The 22,265-nt window shown below is 35.4% G+C and overlaps 1 protein-coding gene across 1 annotated transcript in view; it reads right to left on the reverse strand.

The window, feature by feature from the left end:
• The window catches only part of ADGRL3 (adhesion G protein-coupled receptor L3), an 811,907-nt gene that overhangs the window by 394,005 nt on the left and 395,637 nt on the right, over nt 1-22,265 (reverse strand). Inside the window, exon 5 of the mRNA XM_035004902.1 lies at nt 19,513-19,726. Within this exon, the coding sequence (XP_034860793.1) occupies nt 19,513-19,726 (214 nt within the window). The remainder of the gene's footprint in view (nt 1-19,512; nt 19,727-22,265) is intronic.

Consider the following 22,265-nt stretch of genomic DNA (forward strand, 5'->3'; position numbering starts at 1 on the left):
GTAATAAGCATTCATAATAATTCATGTTTTTACCCCCAGATTCAGGTAAGGAACAATCAAATACAATCTGAATCTCTTCTTCAAATATAATTTGTTTGAATTACAGTGTATTTTTTAAATGATGCAAATTTGGGGAGTTCCTGGGGGGTGCAGTGGTTTAAGCCTCCCACTCTTGGTTTTGGCTCAAGTCATGATTTGGGGCCCTGAGATCGAGCCCCGTGTTGGGCTCTGTGCACAGCTCAGAGTCTGCATGAGATTCTCTCTCTCTCTGTCCCTCCTCCTGTCCCACTTACACTCTCTCTCTAAAATAAATAAATCTTTAAAAAAAATGAATGATGCAAATTTAGAAATTTAGTAAATTGTCATAAAAACCCAATTTCTGGCTGCTTGTTAATAATAATAACAAAAAAAACCTAACTGCATATAGCTTGCTCTCCAACACAGCAAACTTTCTAGATAGTGCACATATCTTCAGTTTAAGACAGAGCTTATCATTATTCCCCCTAAAACCATCAGAATTTATCTTTATACCTCAACCTATAAATAAAAAACATCAAATGAATGAGTTTCAAAATGCTATTTTTTTCCCTTCTGAATTGCTAGTATTGGCCTGTTTTTGTGTGATTGTTCTGGGAATTTGGTGTTTTCTTTCTCAGTTTATGTATAATGGCAGCTGTACTTACAAGTTTTTCTATTTCTCTGTATACACTTCTGAAACCGTCTACAGCATTTCACCTTAAGTTAACGGGAACAATGTGCTGTTAGCCTGATCATCGAAAGAACGAGTAGTGTCCTTAAGGGGTCCGTGCTGTCATGTTCAAGGACGCCTTCCTGGCTGGATCAGAAGGAGCAAGATTCGGAGTGCAAAGAGACAAGATCAAAAGGCAAAGCTGTGTACACCGTGGGAGGTGTGTAACAGCAGCAGCCTGACCCAGTTGTAGGCTACCTAGGTACTTAATCCCTTTCCACGTAGGCCTAGGCTCCGGTGGTAGCACCATCATCGGTTCTCCTAAGACAGAAGCTTGGGATTTATCGTTTCCTTTATTCTCTCTCTCACCCTGTGTTTCCAATTAATGATGAACTTCTCTCGACTCAGTCTACCTTTCTCCATTCATTCCACAACTGCCCCAGATCAATCTCCTATCTGGACAATTTGTTACATGTTTCTACCTGGTCCTCAGGCCTCCATTCTTTCTCCCCTTCAAATCTATCCTCATTATACACTTAGACACAAGTTTTCCTAATGCAGGATTTTATTTTACTTCTTCACTTAAAACCCCTCGAGTAGGGGGCACCTAGGTGGCTCAGTTGGTTGAGCGACTGCCTTCGGCTCAGGTCATGATCCTGGAGTCCCGGGATCGAGTCCCGCATCGGGCTCCCTGCTCAGCGGGGAGTCTGCTTCTCCCTCTCCCGCTCCCCCCTCTTGTGCTCTTTCTCTCTCTCACTCTCTCTGACAAATAAATAAATAAAATCTTAAAAAAAAAAAAAAAAAAAAACCCTCGAGTAGGGAGCCCTGGGCGGCTCAGTGGGTTAAGCAACTGCCTTCAGCTCAGGTCATAATCCTGGTGTCCTGGGATCGAGCCCCACATCAGGTTCCGCCTGCTCTGCGGGGAGCCTGCTTCTCCCTCTGCCTCTGCCTGCCACTACCCCTTCTTGTGCTCTCTCTCTCTCTCTCTCTCTCTCTCTCTCTGTCAAATAAATAAATAAATAAAATCTTCAAAAAAAAAATAAAACCACCTTAGTGGGCCTTCTTCATGGTTATTGTTATGGATGGATCTGTGTCCCTCCAAATTCATGTTGAGGCCCTAACCTCCAATATGTCTGGATTTGGATATAGAGCCTTTGAGGAAGTAATTAAGATTAAATGAGGTCATAGGGTACAGCCCTAATCCAATAGCACTAGTGTCCTTATAAGAAGAAGAAGAGACCCCAGGATGGTAGTGCACTGTGATAAGGCCATGTAAGGACACCCAGAGGCCATCTGAAAGCCAAGGACAGAGGCCTCAGGAGAAAGAAAACCTCCCAACGCTTTGATCTTGGACTTCTCAATTCTAGAACTATGAGAAAATAAATTTCTGCCCTTTAAGTCACCATGTCGTGGTATTTTGTTATGGCAGTCCTAGCAGGTGATTTCAGTCATTATAATATACAATACTCTGAACATGATAGTCAAGGCCATTATTTTGCCCCTACATGCCTCATTCTTTTACTACCTTCTGATTTATCCTTTAAGTTCCCATGTCACTGAACTGCATCTGTGCAATCCCATACTTCTCCCCATGTCCATGCTCACCCCTTAGGCTCCGATGCCTTTCTGATACCTTTCTCCTACACACTTTAAGACTTAGCTTGGATTTCATCCCCTGTATTTCCCGGTTCACCTCAGGCTACATTAAGACCCCTGCCTTTTAGGCCTTTAGTTATCCACATCATTCTCACCGTATCTTCCACACTTAGTCAAGTAACTGTTTACACAATCTCCCCCCATTAAGCATCCTTGTCGTGAGGAACTCCTTTAGTCATGTTTAAGTTCCTGGCCTTTAGCACGATTCCCGGCATAGCAGCATGCATGGAAGCATCTTCAGTCATAGTTTATCTCTATGGCTAATCCGAGTCTATTTGAGCTATCAAACCTAGACTTGCTCCGCATCAGCTTTTGATACTCCTTTCACATATATAGCTTTTTTTTTTAAGATTTTATTTATTTATTTGACAGAGAGAGAGATAGCGAGAGCAGGAACACAAGCAGGGGGCATGGGAGAGGGAGAAGCAGGCTTCCCGCTGAGCAGGGAGCCCGATGCGGGGCTCGATCCCAGGACCCTGGGATCATGACCTGAGCCGAAGGCAGACGCTTAACCGACTGAGCCACCCAGGCACCCCTCACATATATAAGCTTTTAATAAAAGCCTACTGCAATATGGAAACCCTTGATATTTGTGGGGTGTCTGACAAGTGAAAATTGAACCTCTTGTATCGAAGTGATTTTATTGACAAAACAAAACAGAGCAGCCTTTTGGTTTTTCTTGTATTTTTAGTTTGAAATCAAGGATCTTAAACTACTCATAATTTAATTGTACCTCTGGACTATAAGTAGAACTACTTGTACATCATTCTGTTTACCTAGAATATGGAATTATTATTTTTTTAAAGATTTTTTTTATTTATTTATTTGAGAGAGAGAGAATGAGAGAGAGAGCACATGAGAGGGAGGAGGGTCAGAGGGAGAAGCAGACTCCCTGCCGAGCAGGGAGCCCGATGCGGGACTCGATCCCGGGACTCCAGGATCATGACCCGAGCCGAAGGCAGTCGCTTAACCAACTGAGCCACCCAGGCGCCCAGAATATGGAATTATTAATGAGTGCACTTTTTTGCCCTTACAATGAACAATTCAAGTGGAGTTGCCCTGTGCTCCTAAAGAAATACACCAAATCACATATTCAACACTGTTGCAGACACTCATTTGCTATTGGTATTTCTGCTGAAACAACAAGTTCTCTCTCACAAAGCATAATCAATAGTCTTCTTTACTCAAACATATATACATAAAAAGTGAAGAAAGATTATTTTTTGAAGATCCAAATTCTGCAAAAAAGTACTTCCTCTTTTTCTTGTCTTTTCTTTTTTTTCCCCCTCCACTTCAATGAATACTTTGTTCCTATTATGTTTTACAACCAAAGCGAGTTGCCATAGGGAACCAAAGCAAGAGTCACAAAGTTCAGGCGCAAAAATAAGAGGAAAGTCAAGACAAAATCATATTCAGGTGGTAGAAGGAACTGAATTGCCCTCAATAAACTTCAGTTTCTTGTCCCAATCTTCTGTGAACATCTGGTTACCCAAGTAAGAGATGATCCAATTAATTTTAGTTTGGTTTGGCATAGATCACTTTACCTTTTTGATAACATATAAACCCTACAGGTTGTTTAAGTTCAGCCTGACATCAAAGTGATTTAAAATCCGTTGTAGGGGAAACGGCAAATGGTGAAGGATGACAAGGCACAAGCAAAAGACTGGCTTTGGGAACACTCCTTCCCAAAGGCCAGCCGCACACAGGCAAAAGGAAGTGCCCATCTGGCTCCACCCTATTCACACCGCTCTTTTCTACCCTTTCCTCAGGCTGAAGAAGACTCCATTCTCTTTCTACCATTCTAGCTTGGACACCTTGGCCAGGTAATAAGGCTAACAACTCGGGGAAATACCCTCAGCAACATTTTCTTTCCTCTACTATCTGATTCTCTCCTTTCTTGTCTTTTCATAATAAGACAAGTTTAAAGGCTTCCCAAACTTTTAATGTACATTTTAGTGCATGGTAGTTTCTTCCAACAATGAACGTTTTCTAATTTTTTGGTAGATTAATAGACCTCATGTGTTTATAATACATCTTTTTATTTTTTTATTCGTAGTGAAATGGAAAATACTTTTAAAGTGGTTACTGCTAAAAGCAATATGTATATTTTTTTTCCTGTGAGAAATGAATCATACCGTATACTGTATGATAGCTAACAATGGTTCATTTACTATGTGTAAACAAACGAAAGATGTTAGGACTCTGTAAAACTGCAGCGATTACTTTTATAGTAGAACATATGGAATTGTTTTATTGAGTTTCAAAGTGCAATTCGAGCTAGAGGAAGGGGAAGAAGGGATCATTTGAGATTTTACATTGCTTTAAGACTTTTGTGTGTGTGCTAACACATAATATGCAATTTTAAAGATCTGAAAAAATTCAGCATAGAATTCATGGTTATTTCATTCCTTGAGCAAACTGTGATGGTACTTGTCTTTCTACCTTTTTGAACATTTTATTCAAAGAAAAAACACCATTGATTAAAAAATTAAGTAATTTTAGAAGTTGTGGTTGTTCTATAGCCTGATCCAGGATCACATATCCAATTTCTTTCATTAGCTTGACCTCAACAACCTCGAGTGGAGGGCAGGTGCCACGTCAGGGAGGCATCCCGGATCAAAAGTGCCTGCGCACACTCGGGGGTGAGCATCGGCCGAGGATTCCAGGTTAGTTTCCGCAGACCAGTGATGGAAAGGGAGGGAGAATTTGTAAAGGACGGAGATGCAAACCTTGTGACAAAACTAAAATTTGAATTCAAATTTAAGTAGTGCCAAATATTTCTCCTTTCATGCAGAATCTCTGTCAGATCACGTCGCATCCGGAGCTCTACTTGCTCCAAGATTGAAACTGAGGCACTGGTTTTCTTTCTTTCAAAATTGAAGCACCGCCATGTGGGAAAAAATATTTGTCTTCTCTGGTTTGTTTTGGTTTTTGTCGAGGGTATTGGTACTGCAGAGACTAAAAATTCTGAGACTCTGAGTCTTCGATTGGCATCGTTATTTGTAGTACAAGGTAAACCATTTTGTGATATTCAACATGAAGAGTAGGGGATGGAGAGTTTTCACTACCTCCCCAGCATCTGTTTATCTCTTTTTCTATCAAGAACATACAGATTTACTTTTGGTAAGCATTCTTCTCTCATTTTTAGGAATGTGCTTTACCTGGGATTGGAATCATGCTTAGCCATTGTTGTCATTAAACTAACTGAATGCCAGAAGGGAAAACAGGCAAAACAAAACAAAACAAAACAAAAAACCAACTGAGAGGAAAGGGATTAGTAAGCTTAGTTTTCCAAAGAGCTGCTGTTTCTGCTATTTTTTTTCTTTCTGAAAATATTCTGAACACTGAAAGATGACTACATTATTCCCAAATCTACGAGTATATGTAAAAGAACCTATTTAAATAATTTTTGTTCTAGTCTTATGAAGGAAGGTCTGCACAAGCCAAGGAGAATTCTTATCTTATTTATGCTTTGTGACTAAATGTGTGGTAATATATATTTGGAAAGAATCCTGAAATTTTCTAAACTCCGAGATTGGATTGTCCAAGAAGCATTTCCTTGTAAGAGTACTTCTTATCATTTTCACTAAAAGCAAACTTTGTATTCAAACCCTTCTCTCTGACACTTAATAGTTTCTATTCCACAATTTCCCCTGCTGGGTTTAAAAATGCAGCTGGCTTCCCACTGTGCCGGTTATTTCATTAAGAGGAAAATGTTGGAGTGGTGACATTGCCTATAATCTCTCTTAAAATTCTCTGTTAATTACTAATGTAAACAGTATGTGGGTGACTGTTCCTTATGTGGTCTATCAAGATGTTTTCAACATTGGCAGAATGAAATGACACTGGAGAGACAAAATTCACAAGGATAAGACCATTTTCTCTAAAAATCAAGGAAGATTATGGTTTGACCTATCTTACTCAAACTCTTTTCTCTATAGAATAGAGAAAATCTACAAAATTTGATTATTCAATACCAAACCTAAAGGAATGATCTGCGGAGACATTCCCAAGCCACATTCTTATCCATCTAGTGACATTTTCATAGCTCAAAATTTAGCCTCTTGCTTCGGTGTAGATGAACTCCTAAGTGGAAAGCAAACACTTTGAAGAAATGGTAATAGCATTGGTTATATGTGTAATATAAACTATTATGCCTAGCACTGTTATTTCTATTGATTGGTGATATTTCACATGAAATACTAAATTATTTTTGGATGAGGGAATGGAGAGTTTTGATTATCTTCCCAGCAACTATTTTTCTCATTTTGTCAAGAAAATACAGATGTACCTTTGGTGAGCGTTCTTTCTTCATTTTTAGCCATGTGCTTTGCCTGAGACCGGAATCATTTTTAGGCCCAAAGATAATTTTAAAGTAAGAAAGTGATGACAATCTTATTTAGGACTATGAAGCCTAAGGAGTGGGGTAAAAAAAAAGAGACTGTACATACTAGAGAAATGAGACCTAAGGTCCCAGAAGTTAAAGAAATGAAAGAATCCCTCCCCTGACCAAAAAAAAAAAAAAAAAAAAAAACCTCTTCGCGTTTAAAAGGTAAATTTCATGTGTATTAAGGGTTTTCCCAGAACCAGAACGCTTTACTCAGAAAGAGAATCTCTCATGTGGGGGGAGGGGCAGAGGGAGAGAGAGAGAACCTCAAGCAGAGTCCCTGCTGAACATGGAGCTTGACGCAGGACTTGATCCCATGACCCTGAGATCATGTCCTAAGCTGAAGACTGACTGAGCCACCCAGGCACCCCACAAATAAAAATATTTTTAAATAAAAGAATAACATAAATGGATAAGAAGCGTATCTCTTTATTTCTTTCTTTTTTTTTTAAAGATTTTATTTATTTATCTGAGAGAGGGAATGGGAGTCAGAGAGCATGACAGGGGGAGGATCAGAGGGAGAAGCAGACTCCCCACCGAGCAGGGAGTCTGATGCAGGACTCGATCCCGGGACTCCAGGATCATGACCTGAGCTGAAGGCAGTCGCTTAACCAACTGAGCCACCCAGGTGCCCCTATCTCTTTATTTCTTAATAAATGAGAGAAAAAGTAAACCTGAAATCTTGAACCATTAGATAATACTTAACTATTGGATTCCTGGGTAAATATATGGCATTTTTCTTGAAATTAATCTGCATCCTAGAAATACACATCATAAATACCCTATACACTTGTATCTCAGAAGTTATGTTCCTTTTACTTGTCGGGGTGTGTGTGTGTGTGTGTGTGTGTGTGTGCGCGCGCGCACAGGTTGTCAGCAGTGTGTGGGCATACTACTTTCAGAGCTGCCACTCTAAGGATACATTGAGTTCATGCTATCACCATCAAAACAACATTCCCTTCAATTATTTTCTGCAAGAAATTATGATACAACAGACTAAAAGAATCTAGGAGTTAAGATTTATGTTGCAGCTTCTTTTTATCATTTGTAGCTGACACGCTTTCATAATACAATTACAGCTATCCCATATGCATCCAGCTACATCGCTTCAAGAATGATCTTTTCCTTTGTGTGCACTAACGTGGAACACTTTAGATATGTGTTTGTACTTCACAACATTCACTGAGACACATTTTCTGTTAGTTTGCAGAAGGAGGCTCATATCCCATTCCAATATCCATGTGGGCCTGTCATGCTTTTATTAATTTATTCCTTTGCACTTCCATGACTTTCAGTGAAATATTGTAATACACATAATGTTTGTTGTTATAGTTGTAGTATTTTTTTTTATTATGTCACAGCAGGGAAATGCTACTGGAGGAAATAATTAAATGTAAAGTCATTTGAAGGACTCTACAATTTCTTTAGAACTCAAGTTGGAAAGTTATTCAGAATCCTATCTCCTCAGGCAAGGATGATCTACTTGAATTCCTTGGAAAGGTGAAGGGCCTTTTATTATGACAAATTTTGCAGAGACTAACTTGTGAAAAAGAAGTACATTTTTTCTGACCCTAATTTCTAAAATACCTACAGAGAAATAAGTCCCATATTCTAGAAGGTTATCAATGATGAAACTGGTCATAGGAATTTTTATAACATCATGAAAAGAAAAAATATTTCTGGTTTGTTTAGAGAAAAATAGTAGAATTTAGTATATAAATTAAAAATGTATAAATATAACATATATCAGAAACACATAGGTAACATATATCACATTCAATGATGTTACCTATATATATATATACCTATATATATACCTATATATATAATGATGTTATCTATAGGCTTTGGTGGGCTTAAAGAGTATAATTCTGAAAATAAAGCAAAAACTCCTATTATCATGAAACAAACAAGTCAATGTTATTAAATTAGGAGGTGATAATACAATACTATTTTTAACAAGATGCTCATATTGGTAGAGGATTGTCAGGATCTTTTACATAGCATGAGTATACTATATTTGAGAAGTGAATTCAGATCTTCAGAAGTATATTAATTAATTGTAAAATATCCTGAGTTGCTTAGGTGATTGGTGGTAAAGGTTTGGGAACATCAAAATGTCTCTGAATAAATCAACAATGTAAATAATTTTAGCTGAAAAGGTTCTCTTCAGTTAAATATCATCTCACCTTCAAACTTATAGTCATCCAGTTTCCTCCTTTTGTACCACCCCTCTCTTCTTGCCTTTTTTACTGCTTCTAAAGTATGTGTTCTTCTTTTTATATTGCAGTATTCCTGCAGACTTCTATTCCTTTCCAAGCATTTACTTCCTCAATACACTAATAAGTCTAAGGAACAGCTCCAAATGTTAATTTCCATAAGGTTGATAGTACCAACAGTTATGGGTACTAGTATTCTGGAAAGACTTCAGGACTTTTCAAGCCAATACACACATATATTTATCTATTGAAATCAGCCGATATGCAAGAAAAACATATTTTGCTTTTGCCATTTGGTAAAAACAAATAAATACGATTTACATATTTTCCTGATATACATGTGATAAACATCTAATTTTATGGAAACTGGTATCAATTAATGCATTTTTTTCATATTAATAAATATTAGGATAATAGTAATTCCCCAACAACTTGGGAAATAACATTTCTCAGAGTTAAAGTATTCTCACACCAGCACATAATGGGAAGATTCAAAATGTATTACACAGAATGACTTACTAACTATACTTGGTAGTATTCTTTTTTTTTTTTTTTCACATTTAGCTGTATTTGGTAATATTTTTAATAATAAAGAAACAATGGATCAACTAAAGCTTGTGGCTAATAGAATATTCACAGAGGCAAATTTAGCAATGTATTTAGCATAATTGAATTTTTGCAAGATATGAAAAATAAAACAAAAACACTAAAGAAGAATAAACTCATATAATCAAAGTTACTATAGTGTGTTACAAATAAAGATCCACTTTCATCTTTATAACTTATTAGCAAAAGTTTTGTGAACATTTACGCCATCTAAAATCTCATTACATAAAACACTAGAAATTTTAAGGCATTCTGTTACTTATATTCAATCTTAATTAAGAAAGGCTGGCATTATAGATTTTCTCATTTACAAGTATTTCAAAGTATTCATGTGATGTATTTAGTTTCTAACTCATAAGCCTTCCCTGTTCCATAGTTTACATTATTGACATCCATTTTATTTTATTTCCATATGCCATACAAATTTCAACTTATTCCCCATTATAACCAGTGTTTTGTTTTTTTTTACTGAAATATTGCCATAGATAATTGTGTCACCACCAAGTCCAAAATGTTCAAAGGAAAATCTTATTTCATAGATATTTTTAAACTAAATATTTCATCACAAGTACTCAAGTGTTTTTGCCTGAAAATTTATCCTAAGACAGAAAATAAATGCCATATAATTTAATAAGCTAAATGCCATGTTTTCATTATTTGTATGTGAAAAAGATAAGCAACCACTAACAGCACATGTGTGTGGGGGATAAACATGCACACACACACAAACATAAAGACACATGTATATTTTCTTTTCAGTAACAAGGACTTGTTCATACTTGTTTTCTAAGTCAGTCTCTTTTATAAAAAATAGTGCATATTTTAGACAGAGCACACAAGGCAATGAATTGCAATAGTAATCATGGATTTGGGAGCTGGATTGTGTAGGCTAACATTTCAGCGTTGTAGGCACCATGTAACTTTTGGATGTTACTTAAACTCTCTGTGCCTTAGTTCCACCATGAGTGAAAAATGACAATAGTATCCATTAAACAGGAGTTAGGGAAGAATTAAATGTGTAAATTCATGTAAAGTGCTTAGAACATTATCTGGCTTATAGGAAGTTCTCAAAAAAAATCTTGCTTATAAATAGTTATTAGCTATAGCTGAAATATTTAGTATTAGTTATAAAATCAGCTTTGTCCTATCAATGCTTGTTTTTCCAAGAAGCATTAAATGACCTAAAACACTTTATAAACACAATTGATTCATATAAAAAAAGAGGCTGAAAGTCTCGAGAGCTTCAGATTCACAATAATTGAATTATTTCCACTAAGAAATTCAATAATAAAAATTTGCATACGGCTGTAATTGGATATGGATAAAACCTGAGTCAAACCAATCCAATATTTGGTTGAATGTTTGCATGAGAGAAAATGAGTTTCTTTTCTCATCATAATGATGATGATCAAGAGCATAGTTCTTAAGTATTTTAAATACTTTATCATTTTATCACCCTTGCTATAATGAACAAAGTCTCAAGTCTCTCAAATAAGAAGTGTATTGACTTAAAATAAATTCTTCAGCAAGTAAATTTCTATGTGCTTTAACTACCCCATTGATACAATGGGAGTGATAACAATAGGTATTGTTTAGTGTTATGGGGAGGAATTAATGAACTAATGAAAGGTGAATTCTTTACCAGAGTTTATGGCAAATAAGAAGCACACAATAAATGTAAATAAGTATTATATTACCAATAACAACTAAATACATTTCCTATTTATATAAGCATATTATACCGTGAATATTAAAACTACAGCTAGAGGTAAAATGCCTAAATAATCAGCTAGCAAGGAAAGGATATTTCCCTAAAAGTATAACTCAATGGCTATATTGATCAATTCTGTAAGATTGGTTTCTTGTTAAAACTTTATTTTTTTAACCAACATATTGATTGAATTACATAAATTATGGATGGATTTGGGGGCACCTGGGTGGCTCAGCCATTAAGCGTCTGCCTTCGGCTCAGGTCATGATCCCAGGGTCCTGGGATCGAGTCCCACATCGGGCTCCCTGCTCGGCAGGAAGCCTGCTTCTCCCTCTCCCACTCCCCCTGCGTGTGTTCCTGCTCTCACTATCTCTCTCTGTCAAATAAATAAATAAAATCTTAAAAAAAATAAATTATGGATGGATTTGAATCTTTCACTGGATTTTTCTGATGTCCTAAGAAATGAAAAAAATTTTCTGGGGCACCTGGGTGGCTCAGTTAGTTAAGCGACTGCCTTCAGCCCAGGTCATGATCCTGGAGTCCCGGGATCGAGTCCCGCATCAGGCTCCCTGCTCAGCAGGGAGTCTGCTTCTCCCTCTGACCCTACCCCCTCTCATGCTCTCTCTCTCTCTATCTCATTCTCTCTCAAATAAATAAAAATAAAATCTTAAAAAAAAGAAAAAAATTTTCTGATAATAAAAATTATTTTTAATGTCTGAGAAAAAGTAGTAAAAAAAAATCATGGGCTTTGTACCCAAAGAAACCGGTCATGCTTATGCCATCATATAGTAAGTAATTTTAGGTGAATTTCTTAAACTCCATGTACTTCAGTCTCATCAGTAAAATGAAGCATAAATAGCAGTCAAAATACTTTGAGACCCACTCCCCCAGTAGCCTTAGGAATCTTTAAAATTACCATAATGACAGAGTAACTGAGGTTTTATTCTGAATGTCTGCTAAATCTCACTATAACTTACATTCCTCCAGAGTCCTGTGGTAGCCAATTAATCAGTGACAGAATTTATGTTCATAATTTGCTTTGTTCTTTTCCATATCAATTTAAGCTATACTGAAGATGATTACTACAGTGCTTTTATCCTATATCCTCCCCTTTTCAGAAAATTATCTTTCTTTCCTTGGTGATAATCTTCTAAATATTTTCCACAAGATGTCAAGTTCTACAGACTGACCACAAAGTGTAAAAGTATCTAAAAACCTGGAGGTGGGGAAACAACTAACATGACCATTCACTATAAATGAAAAAAGAAAGTGATGCTTATACTTTATAAATCAAATGTGCACAGGGGATATTGTAATGACTTTGTATGATGACAGATGGTAAGTACACTTATCATGGTGAGCATTTCATAACATATGTAATTGTTCAATTACTATGTTGTATACCTGAAATACAATATTGTATGTCAACTATATGTCAATAAAAATAATAATTCACTCATGAAAAAACTCTAGATGATTTTAAAACAAACAACATAAAAATAATGAAGACAAAAATAACTAATGTTCAGCCATAAGTAGAAATGAAAAGAAATATTTCCTAAAACATCAATTCTCCTACCCTTTTGTCTCATGACCTCTTTAACTCTTAGTATAACTAAGATTCTCAAAGACTATCAGTTTATGTGAGTTATATTATTATGCACCATGTTAGAAATTAAAACTGAGAAATTTTTTAAACTACATTGCTGCTACTGTCTTGATCCCTAAGATGCCATCAGATTTACCTACTACTGCTTTTGCAAAATCAGTACCCATACCTAATACAATGAAAAAGGCAAATAATATGTCCGAATTGTTACGAAAATAGTTTTGACCTTGTGGATCCCTGGAAAGAACTCAGGAATTCCAAATTTTCCGTGAACCACACACTGAGAATGGCTGCATGAAGGCTTAATATCCCCCAAGGTCTGGAAGAGACAGCCAACACAACTGCCGCTAGTTTTTATCCTAACCTATCCTGAAATATTTTAATCACTTACTAAATTCTTAAATTTCAAAGCACACATATATAACATAATTTCACTCAAACTTAAATGAATAGCAAGAAGCACTAACAAGCATTTTAGTAGGACATTATCAAAGTATATTCTCAGAATTGAAAAGGGCTGAAATATTAATGAAGAAATAAGTGCCTTCCAGACAGGAATTTCCCAGCTTCTCCATATTCTCTACATTTCGGATTCGATAATTGGGAATTATCTTCCTTCCTTCATTTCCTTTCCTTTTATTCTTAATAAATATGAACAAAAGAGTAATTCTTAAGACAATGAGTTATATATTATAGTTTCTATGTCCATCTGTTCTTTTTACTGCACTGAACATGCATTCAATGGAAAACTCCCTGATATGAGGGATTACTTTTGATCTGCTATGATTCATAAGAGAAAAGCAAGATATAATGTAATAATTCTGTTAAAGGAGCAAGGGAGAATACTCAAATGGAAAAACTCACGTATATACACACAGTGATTGGAGAACATTTACCCAGTTATGTACACACAGCAACTGCTGCTGACATTTCTTCTTTGACTGCTATTGTAAGAGTTCTTAACTTCACCAGGATTGAATACAACAAAAACCAAGATCTTTTTGTAAGCTGTAAAATCCCCTGCAGTGGTACTGATAGAAACCAAAACACAACTTTTTCAGAAAGGTGAGAAACAACTTTATTTCTCCCTTCTTCCCTTCCTCACTCCCTCCCCCACTCTTTTTTTCTTTTTTTGCATGTTCCCATTGTGACTAAGACATAAGTAACCTTGCTAAAATGCTGGTAGAAGATTAAAAGTAAAACTCAGATCACTCGTTTAAGTAGAAAAAAAATCATCCTACTTTATATATTTAACATCTCTACTCGATAGAAAACTCTAAAGAGGGTATTGGTTAAATGTCTAGATTATGATCTTTGATTCCAAGAGAATTCAAAACACAAGAAACATATTTCTATCCATGCCTCCAGAAATAACAGCTATTTCTTTGATACTGTCCCACTGAAATGCCCCTAAATCTAACTTGACTTTATTCACTTTCTAGCTTAAAACACAATGCATTGGGGGCACCTGGGTGGCTCAGTTGTTAAGCGTCTGCCTTCGGCTCAGGTCATGACCTCAGTGTCCTGGGATCAAGCCCCGCATTGGGCTCCATTCTCGGCGGGAAGCCTGCTTCTCCCTCTCCCACTCCCTCCTGCTTATGTTCCTGCTCTCACTGTCTTTCTCTCTGTCAAATAAATAAATAAAATCTTAAACACACACACACACACACACACAATGCATTAAGAATAGACATGTAGACAGATAATGGATTAGTCATTGTGTGGTGTGGGAAGGAGATGGAGATTACCAGTAATGGGCATCAGGATCTTAATGTGGTGATGGAAATACTCTAAAACTGATTTATGGTGATGCTGCATCACTTGGTAAACTGGTAAATTTACTTAAAATATCATTATACTTCAAACAAGTGGATTATATGGTATATAAAAATGCTTCAGTAATGTTATATATAAAAACGCATGCAATGAATGAGAGAAGGCAGACACTGAAAAGCATATGTTATATGAATTCATGTATTTAAATTATGAAATGGGCAAAAATGATTTAAGGTATTAGAAGGCTCAATAGCAGCAAAACTTGGGGCGGGAGTGGACAATGGCTGGTGCAGAGTATGAAGGGGTACATCTGAGATGCTGTTAACGTTCTATGTCTTCATCTGGCTGTCAGTTGGATGAGCTTGGTTTGTGAAAATTCACTGAGTTGTATATATTTATGATAAGAGCAATTTTCCATATGTATATTACCTCAATAAATGTACACTATATACACATACATATATACCTGTTCACAAATGCCTTTTCAATTTGAACAATATATGCAATTCTACATAAAATAATACTGTTATAGCACATATATAAAATATGTGTCCAAAAAGACGGCATGAGGAAGTCATATGATATTCAAACTTCCCACATTTAGATGGAGTTTATGTCCAACTACTAAGAAGAACTCCAACAGGACTTTGTATTGACAAGGGGGACAGTGTCAAGCTAGTTTATCATCAAATTATCAAGGTTTCTTAAGAGCATGTGAACTGGACCTATGGGGAGACTGGTGGGAGGCTTGCCTCAAGTCGTGGCACATTTCAAAGAGGGTTTGGAGAAACTAAATAGTGCAGAGCAGCCACCAGTAAGCTTTTGAAGAATAAGAAGAGGTTGGGTGAGGGATTACTGAAGGGAAGCTGTCCCCTCATGTTCTTTTTGGTGCCTTATATACCTAATATATCTTATATATCTAATATATTTTATATCTAATACCACTTTGGTGTCTTCTGGTTCCACCAACCCTGCCATCCTTCAAGGACCAGATTAACCTTCTCTCTCCAATGAACACTCTTTAACATTATCTGGCCAAAAGAGCTTTCCTCCTTTTCTTGAACTCCTCAATAAACATAAATGCGATAAAAATAAAATACTGAGCAAATAATCTGTTTGTCTTTTATCTGCCAAAAAGCTATCGGTGTGTGGGCAGGAACCATGCCTAGCTTATTCATCCACCAAACTCCAGAGCCGTCACGGTGCACTCCATGTTGTGAAATTTCAAGTGTTGGTGGAGTTAAAAATGGAAATATTTCCATTAATAGCCGAAGATAACATGAAACCTCAGCTGCATTCAAAGTGTAAAATTTCTGCAGTTATCAGTTGCTAACAGTCATTTTCACATTTAGGTTCTAAAGCTATATGTACCATTTTTTTAAATCTCTGAAGTGTGTAAATGTAAAATGAAAAGAAACAAAAATCAGTCAGATCATAGAATTAAGAAAGCTTTTAAAAGTGGCATGACACCATCGGAAAGCACATTTACTCATTCATTTACACATCATTAAACATCAGAAGTTAGTTTTAGGTAAAATCAAGAGAAAGTCTGCCCTCTAAAAGCCTACAATTTACTTTAGACAAGGCAACTGTATGGGGTGTGATAATACAGGTTTATTAATGGTTAGCTGCAATAGAAAAGGATGCAGATGATAACAAGTGAGTGAGAATACAAGTTCCAAGAAGGATAAGGAAATGTTTTCTGACATTTTAATAAGTCTTCTAGCAGGATAAGGAAAGAAGAGGAAAAGCACAGAACTTTCGGAGGTGATGAGGGCAAAATGGCGTAAAAACACACTTGGATTTGAGAACACGAGGTGTAATCGGCAAGACAGTGAGGAATCTGGCAACTCTAGAGAACGTATCAGATTCAAAGTTCTACTGGGGAGAAACATGGAAATCAAGTGCCACATCCTTTAGATTCAAGTCCCCGGTTTTTCACACATAACTAACATTTTATTATACGGTTCTATTTATGTATTTGTTCAATGTGTATTCAAATATCTACATGAATACTATTTCATGTCTGTCCTTGCCTGTAACATCTAATTTATGAGGCTGAAGCAAGTTATGAAGGCTGTTTAACGAGGTTATACAAGGATACACAAAAACATTTTGTATTTTGTAATATAATCCTCTGATCTAGAGACATGCTTAAAAATGTTTAGACACTGATATAATGTCTTTCTGAAACTTTAAATGAGAGAAAACAATAATTATCTAAATATCTTTTAGAAAAGTTCCCCCATTATAATTTTAATTCAAATGGATTATTTAAGCTGTCCATATCATTATTAATATGATATATCCATATCATAATTAGAAATTATTAGCATTATTTAACATGCTGTCACTCGCAGGACAGTGAAAGTTCATTAATTATAAAGCAGCTGAAGCTGACATGGCCATCTCATCTCTTAGGAACTTACAAGATGGAACCTCACTTCTTCTAAGAGTCAAAAGCATTTATTTTGAACAAGTGTAAATGTAGTATATTTAGCAGTCCAAATACAACCAAGGAACTTGCCTCCATACAAAATTAACCACAGTTATTTCAGCTGATAATTCTTACTTGAGAAACCACCAGGGGGCTTCCACAAATGATTCACTCAGGGTGCTTAAAGCAATTTTACTCTTCAGATTTGTCACTTTACAGACACATCCCATATAATTCAGCAGCTTGAGAGGATCCAGTGTAACTATTTTTTGTAATAATTATAATATTAAGGGCTTATTTTGGGAGCCATTAATAATATCAATAAAAGGATTAAAACAAATTCAATGAAAATCATGAAGAGATCAAAGAGCTAGTGAAGTTAATGCTTCTGCTACATTTAAAATGAAAAGCTAATCACAGAAAAGCAGAATTTCCTCCTCAACCTACACCTCGAATGGATTTAAAGAATCCATTTTTGTTTGTTGGTCTGACAGAAATAAATAAAATAAAATAAAAATTTAGTCATAGTGCCCATTCATACTACACACGGAAAATCACTCAGGACAGACACCATTATAACACCTACACACAATGAAGTAATTAGACTTCTTTTAGGCATAACATCAGAGAATTTAACCATAGTTGGAGGCATGTCAAATATATAACATGAAGAGACATACAATGAGAGATAAGAAAGAGACACACAAGAAGAACCGAACACAACCAAACTTACATCAAATGGAATCCCTAATTTTAAAATCTTATTTCTCATTAATATTCACCTTAGCATGAGTTAGCATTTTAAAAATAGACAAACAAAAGCCCTTAGATTTGCCCAGAGAGACCATTATCCTTCAAGCATACTTCAGATGTTTTGATCATCAAAAACCGGGCACGTTATAATTTCTACTAACAATTTATACAACAGTAATTTATAAAAAATAAGATACTATCAATTTATTAATCACACACAAACATACATATCAGAATTTTAAGCATCAAGAAGACAAATAGCTAAAAACAATGCAGGCTTCCTCAAGGACAAGAAAGGTGAGCCTCGAGAACTACTGTATGTGATTTTATATACTTGAATTTGTTTATTTTTACATATGCTATGACTTCCCCCATATTTTAAGAACTCCTTAAATAATAAAAGAAAATAACTGGCTAAACAGAAATCCTAATGAAAAAAATAATTCACTAAATAAGTAACTTACTGATTATTTTAAAATTACTTTGTGAGCATATAGTCAGAAGGTATGAAGGCGGGGCACCTGGGTGGCTCAGTTAGTTAAGCAACGGCCTTCGGCTCAGGTCATGATCCTGGAGTCCCGGGTTCGAGTCCCACATCGGGCTCCCTGCTCAGCAGGGAGTCTGCTTCTCCCTCTGACCGCCCCCCCATGCTCTCTTTCTCTCTCTCATTCTCTCTCTCAAATAAATAAAACCTTTAAAAAAAAAAAGTAGGAAGGCTTATAGTAAATGAATGATTTCACTAATTTCTGAGGAAGCATAGTAATACTGAACAAATATTTAAGAGATATATAAATAATATTTAGCCAATTTATCAAGAAATTTTAGTATAATTTAAACCTTCTATAATATCGATACCCACTGACCATTTTCTTTAGAATTGAAGATCATTTCTTTATCCAATGATATTATATATTATATATATTACCTTAATTTACATTATTTGAATATGGTAATATTGTGAATACCTTAAATGAATATTACTAGATAACAAAGTAATACTTTTTTCATTGTTTTTCAAGGCCAAATAATCATTAACCAACAGCCTTTTACTACATTTTGATTAATAGTTATAAAAATTGCCTATTAACTTTTCTTCTTTGTCATACACTGATAGAAAATATTTATTAGCAGTAAAATAATTTTTCTGAAATTTCTGGAGAAAAATTACAAAAGTCTGTTTTTGAAAACTGTGAAAAATAAATTAATTTCTCATCTATTGAGCCCAGTTCTAGAGAAGTCAGAGTACACCATGAAACCGAATAACTAATCTAATAAATTTTAATAATTTCCAAATGCCATTTTCAATCTCTAATACCAGCACTTTAGTGATATGGGAAACCAGTTTGAAACTGAAAAAGTAGTTCTTTTTTTTTTTTTCTTTTTAAGATTTTATTTATTTATACACAAGCAGGGCGTGTAGGAGAGGGAGAAGCAGGCTTCCCGCTGAGCAGGGAGCCGGATGCGGGGCTCGATCCCAGGACCCTGAGATCATGACCCGAGCCGAAGGCATATGCGTAAGGACTGAGCCACCCAGGGGCCCCAAAAAAGTAATTCAAATTATTCTAAAATATACAATGCTATTTGTATTCTTACCTATCCTCAATATGTCACACAGATTCATGTTGAGAGTTTATACTAAATGCACAAAAAAAAGATTAGAAGTATCATACCTTTGAGACATAATCTTATAGGCATCTGGCAGGTAGCATCGGATATTCTCCATCTGAGCAGGGTCAGAGTCACAAATTTTGTCATCAGTCCTCCCATAGTTGGCACTTTCTATCATGATGACATCCGTTCCTGGACAGCGGAGCTCTATGGGGTAGCTCTCACAGGAGAGCTCTCTGCGGACCACAGCCATCGGAATTGGGGCACGGCTGAAAGCTACCAGAAGGAGGAGGAAGAAACGTCAGTCATCTTTAGGACATACAAAGGAAAAGTACCTGTGTTTGCTTTTCCAGTGTGTGGGGTAAACTAATACCAAAAAATAAACCAGTTGCAGTTAACAATTTTAGCTAAAACAGAGTATTTCTCACTTCAATAACTTTAGAGTACTTTTAAAAATCTAAGAATAACAGCTATTTCATAAAACTTTATCTAATACAGTTTTCTTATAAAGAACACTCGGATTTTCTAAAAATTTGGCTGGTATGTGAGCTAAAGTCTATGGAGAAAGATTCTCAGGTAAACCTCAGGGGTATCATACGTGTGTCTTGTGTTATTTTGTTTTATGGAAACTATTACCAAAAATTGCATTTTTGTTGAGTTTATATAACCTTAAGTATTCTATTTCAATTTTAAAACATGATTTCATTTTTCAGTAAAAAATAATATAATCACTATACTTTATAATTTAATTATACTGATAATAAGTGTTCTTTAGGAAAGTAGAGATTTATATGGAGAAAAACTAAATTTTCCTTCAGCTCTCTCCACACACTTACCCTCACTGTCAAGAGATAACCAGATAGTATTGTGGTGACCTTCCTATTAGAATTTTCTACAGAAAAACAAATAAACATTATATGTTTCCTCCTACCCTTCTTTATATTTTATTCAGGTAGTATTATACTACACATGTTGTTTGATACCTTGATTTATTTTATTCATTATTTTAATGAATATCTCTTTTCATTTCTGTATTGTAGTCCTCATTTTAATAGCTGCATTTTATATACCTATAAACATTATATAATTGATCTTATGTTGATGGGCATTTGGGAATGTCCATGTGTTTTTGTCATAATACTGTAAAGAAGTATAAACATATTTGTGTACCTTAGCTATAATATTTTAGGAAAAATATAATTATCCAAATGTATTTTATGTATGTTTTTATAAATGAAATTGATGGATCAAAGGGGAAATATATTTCAAGTTTGGCAAAAATCAACAACTAGATATCCAAAAAACTTAGTAAACATGCACGGTTCTACCAGCAGCACTTTTCATTTCAAAACAACATATTACCAATTCCTTTAAATTTTGCCAATGTGATAGACAAATAATGATACGATATCCTTTTTACAAATTTTGCAGTATTCTATTTGTACAATGGAATATATTGTCATGTTTATCAACCGTTCAAATTCCTTTTATTTATGAATTGCCTCCTCACATTTATACATGGTTCACTATTGTAAAAGTTTTTTGTATAACAAGAAAATTAAAAAAAAATTGGTCCTTTATATTTGTGGCAAATATGTTCTTTTAGTTTGTTGTTTGATTTTAGATGTTTGCTGAACATATATATTTCATTTCTACACAGGGAATTACCCATTTTTTCATGTCAAGTTTACGTTTCCCACTCCAAGACTGTGAACATAATCAGTACATTATTGGAAGAAAGTCAAATGTTTAATTGTAAAAACTCAAGTTTTCTTTTAAAAGCATATAATTGAAATTCTAAATTGTTTACCAATCATCTAATAAGTTGATTTCCACATAATAGAAATAATTATAGAGAGCCATACATGATAGCTATAAATATGCATTAATATTTGATTAATTCACTAATGTGTACATATACAAAAATATATATTTAAATAAATATATGCAACTTTTCCTGTAGCTTTTTTACAAAGCATGAAATGTGAAAATAAAAGAAGGGAGGAGACAAACAATGAGTGGAGGTAGAGAAAGAAAAATTTTATTACTCTAAGTATTTTCACTTAAAACTTAAAAGAAATACTGATTTGGGGGACGCCTGGGTGGCTCAGTCAGTTAAGCAACTGCCTTCCACTCGGGTCATGATCCCGGAGTCCTGGGATTGAGCCCCACATCGGGCTCCCTGCTCAGCGGGGAGTCTGCTTCTCCCTCTCCCTCTGCTCTTGCCTCATGCTCATGCTCTCTCGCTCACTCTTTCTCTTAAATAAATAATCTTTAAAAAAAATATGATTTGGTTTGTGAAATCATACGATTATTTCAAAATTGGGAACGATATTAGTTTTTACGTCATTTCTGTAATGTTTCAGAAAAGCTACAATGGCATCATACACCGCATGCATAACTTCTGAGCAGGTCCCTTAAAGTTCTCAAGCAGCACGTACAGGTAATTCCATTCTGGTTGTTATTCAACACCTTGTTTGCTCTGTCACTCTCTCTCTCTCACACATACACACACAGAAGAATCTAGCACATCCACAGCATTCATCAGAGAGTTAACATAATTAGAGGTTGGTTGTAACATTATTTTTAAAGTTTGCTCTCGAGTCAACATTTTGACAGGGTATTCCGCCAATAGAGAGACACTGAATTTCTGAAATATGCATTTCTATTTTTCCTAAAATAAAATAAAATATCCTTGTTTATCTATCATTCTGAAATGAGACGGTTGTTTAAACATGACATCCTTTTTAATAGTGAGGTTTCTAAAAAAAAAGTGAGACTTCAGTTTCCAAGGATAAAGACATTTTCATTAATG

This window comes from Mirounga leonina, unplaced genomic scaffold (assembly GCF_011800145.1).
Source record: "Mirounga leonina isolate KUSES-001 unplaced genomic scaffold, KU_Mleo_1.0 Mir_129, whole genome shotgun sequence".
Lineage (NCBI taxonomy): Eukaryota > Metazoa > Chordata > Mammalia > Carnivora > Phocidae > Mirounga > Mirounga leonina.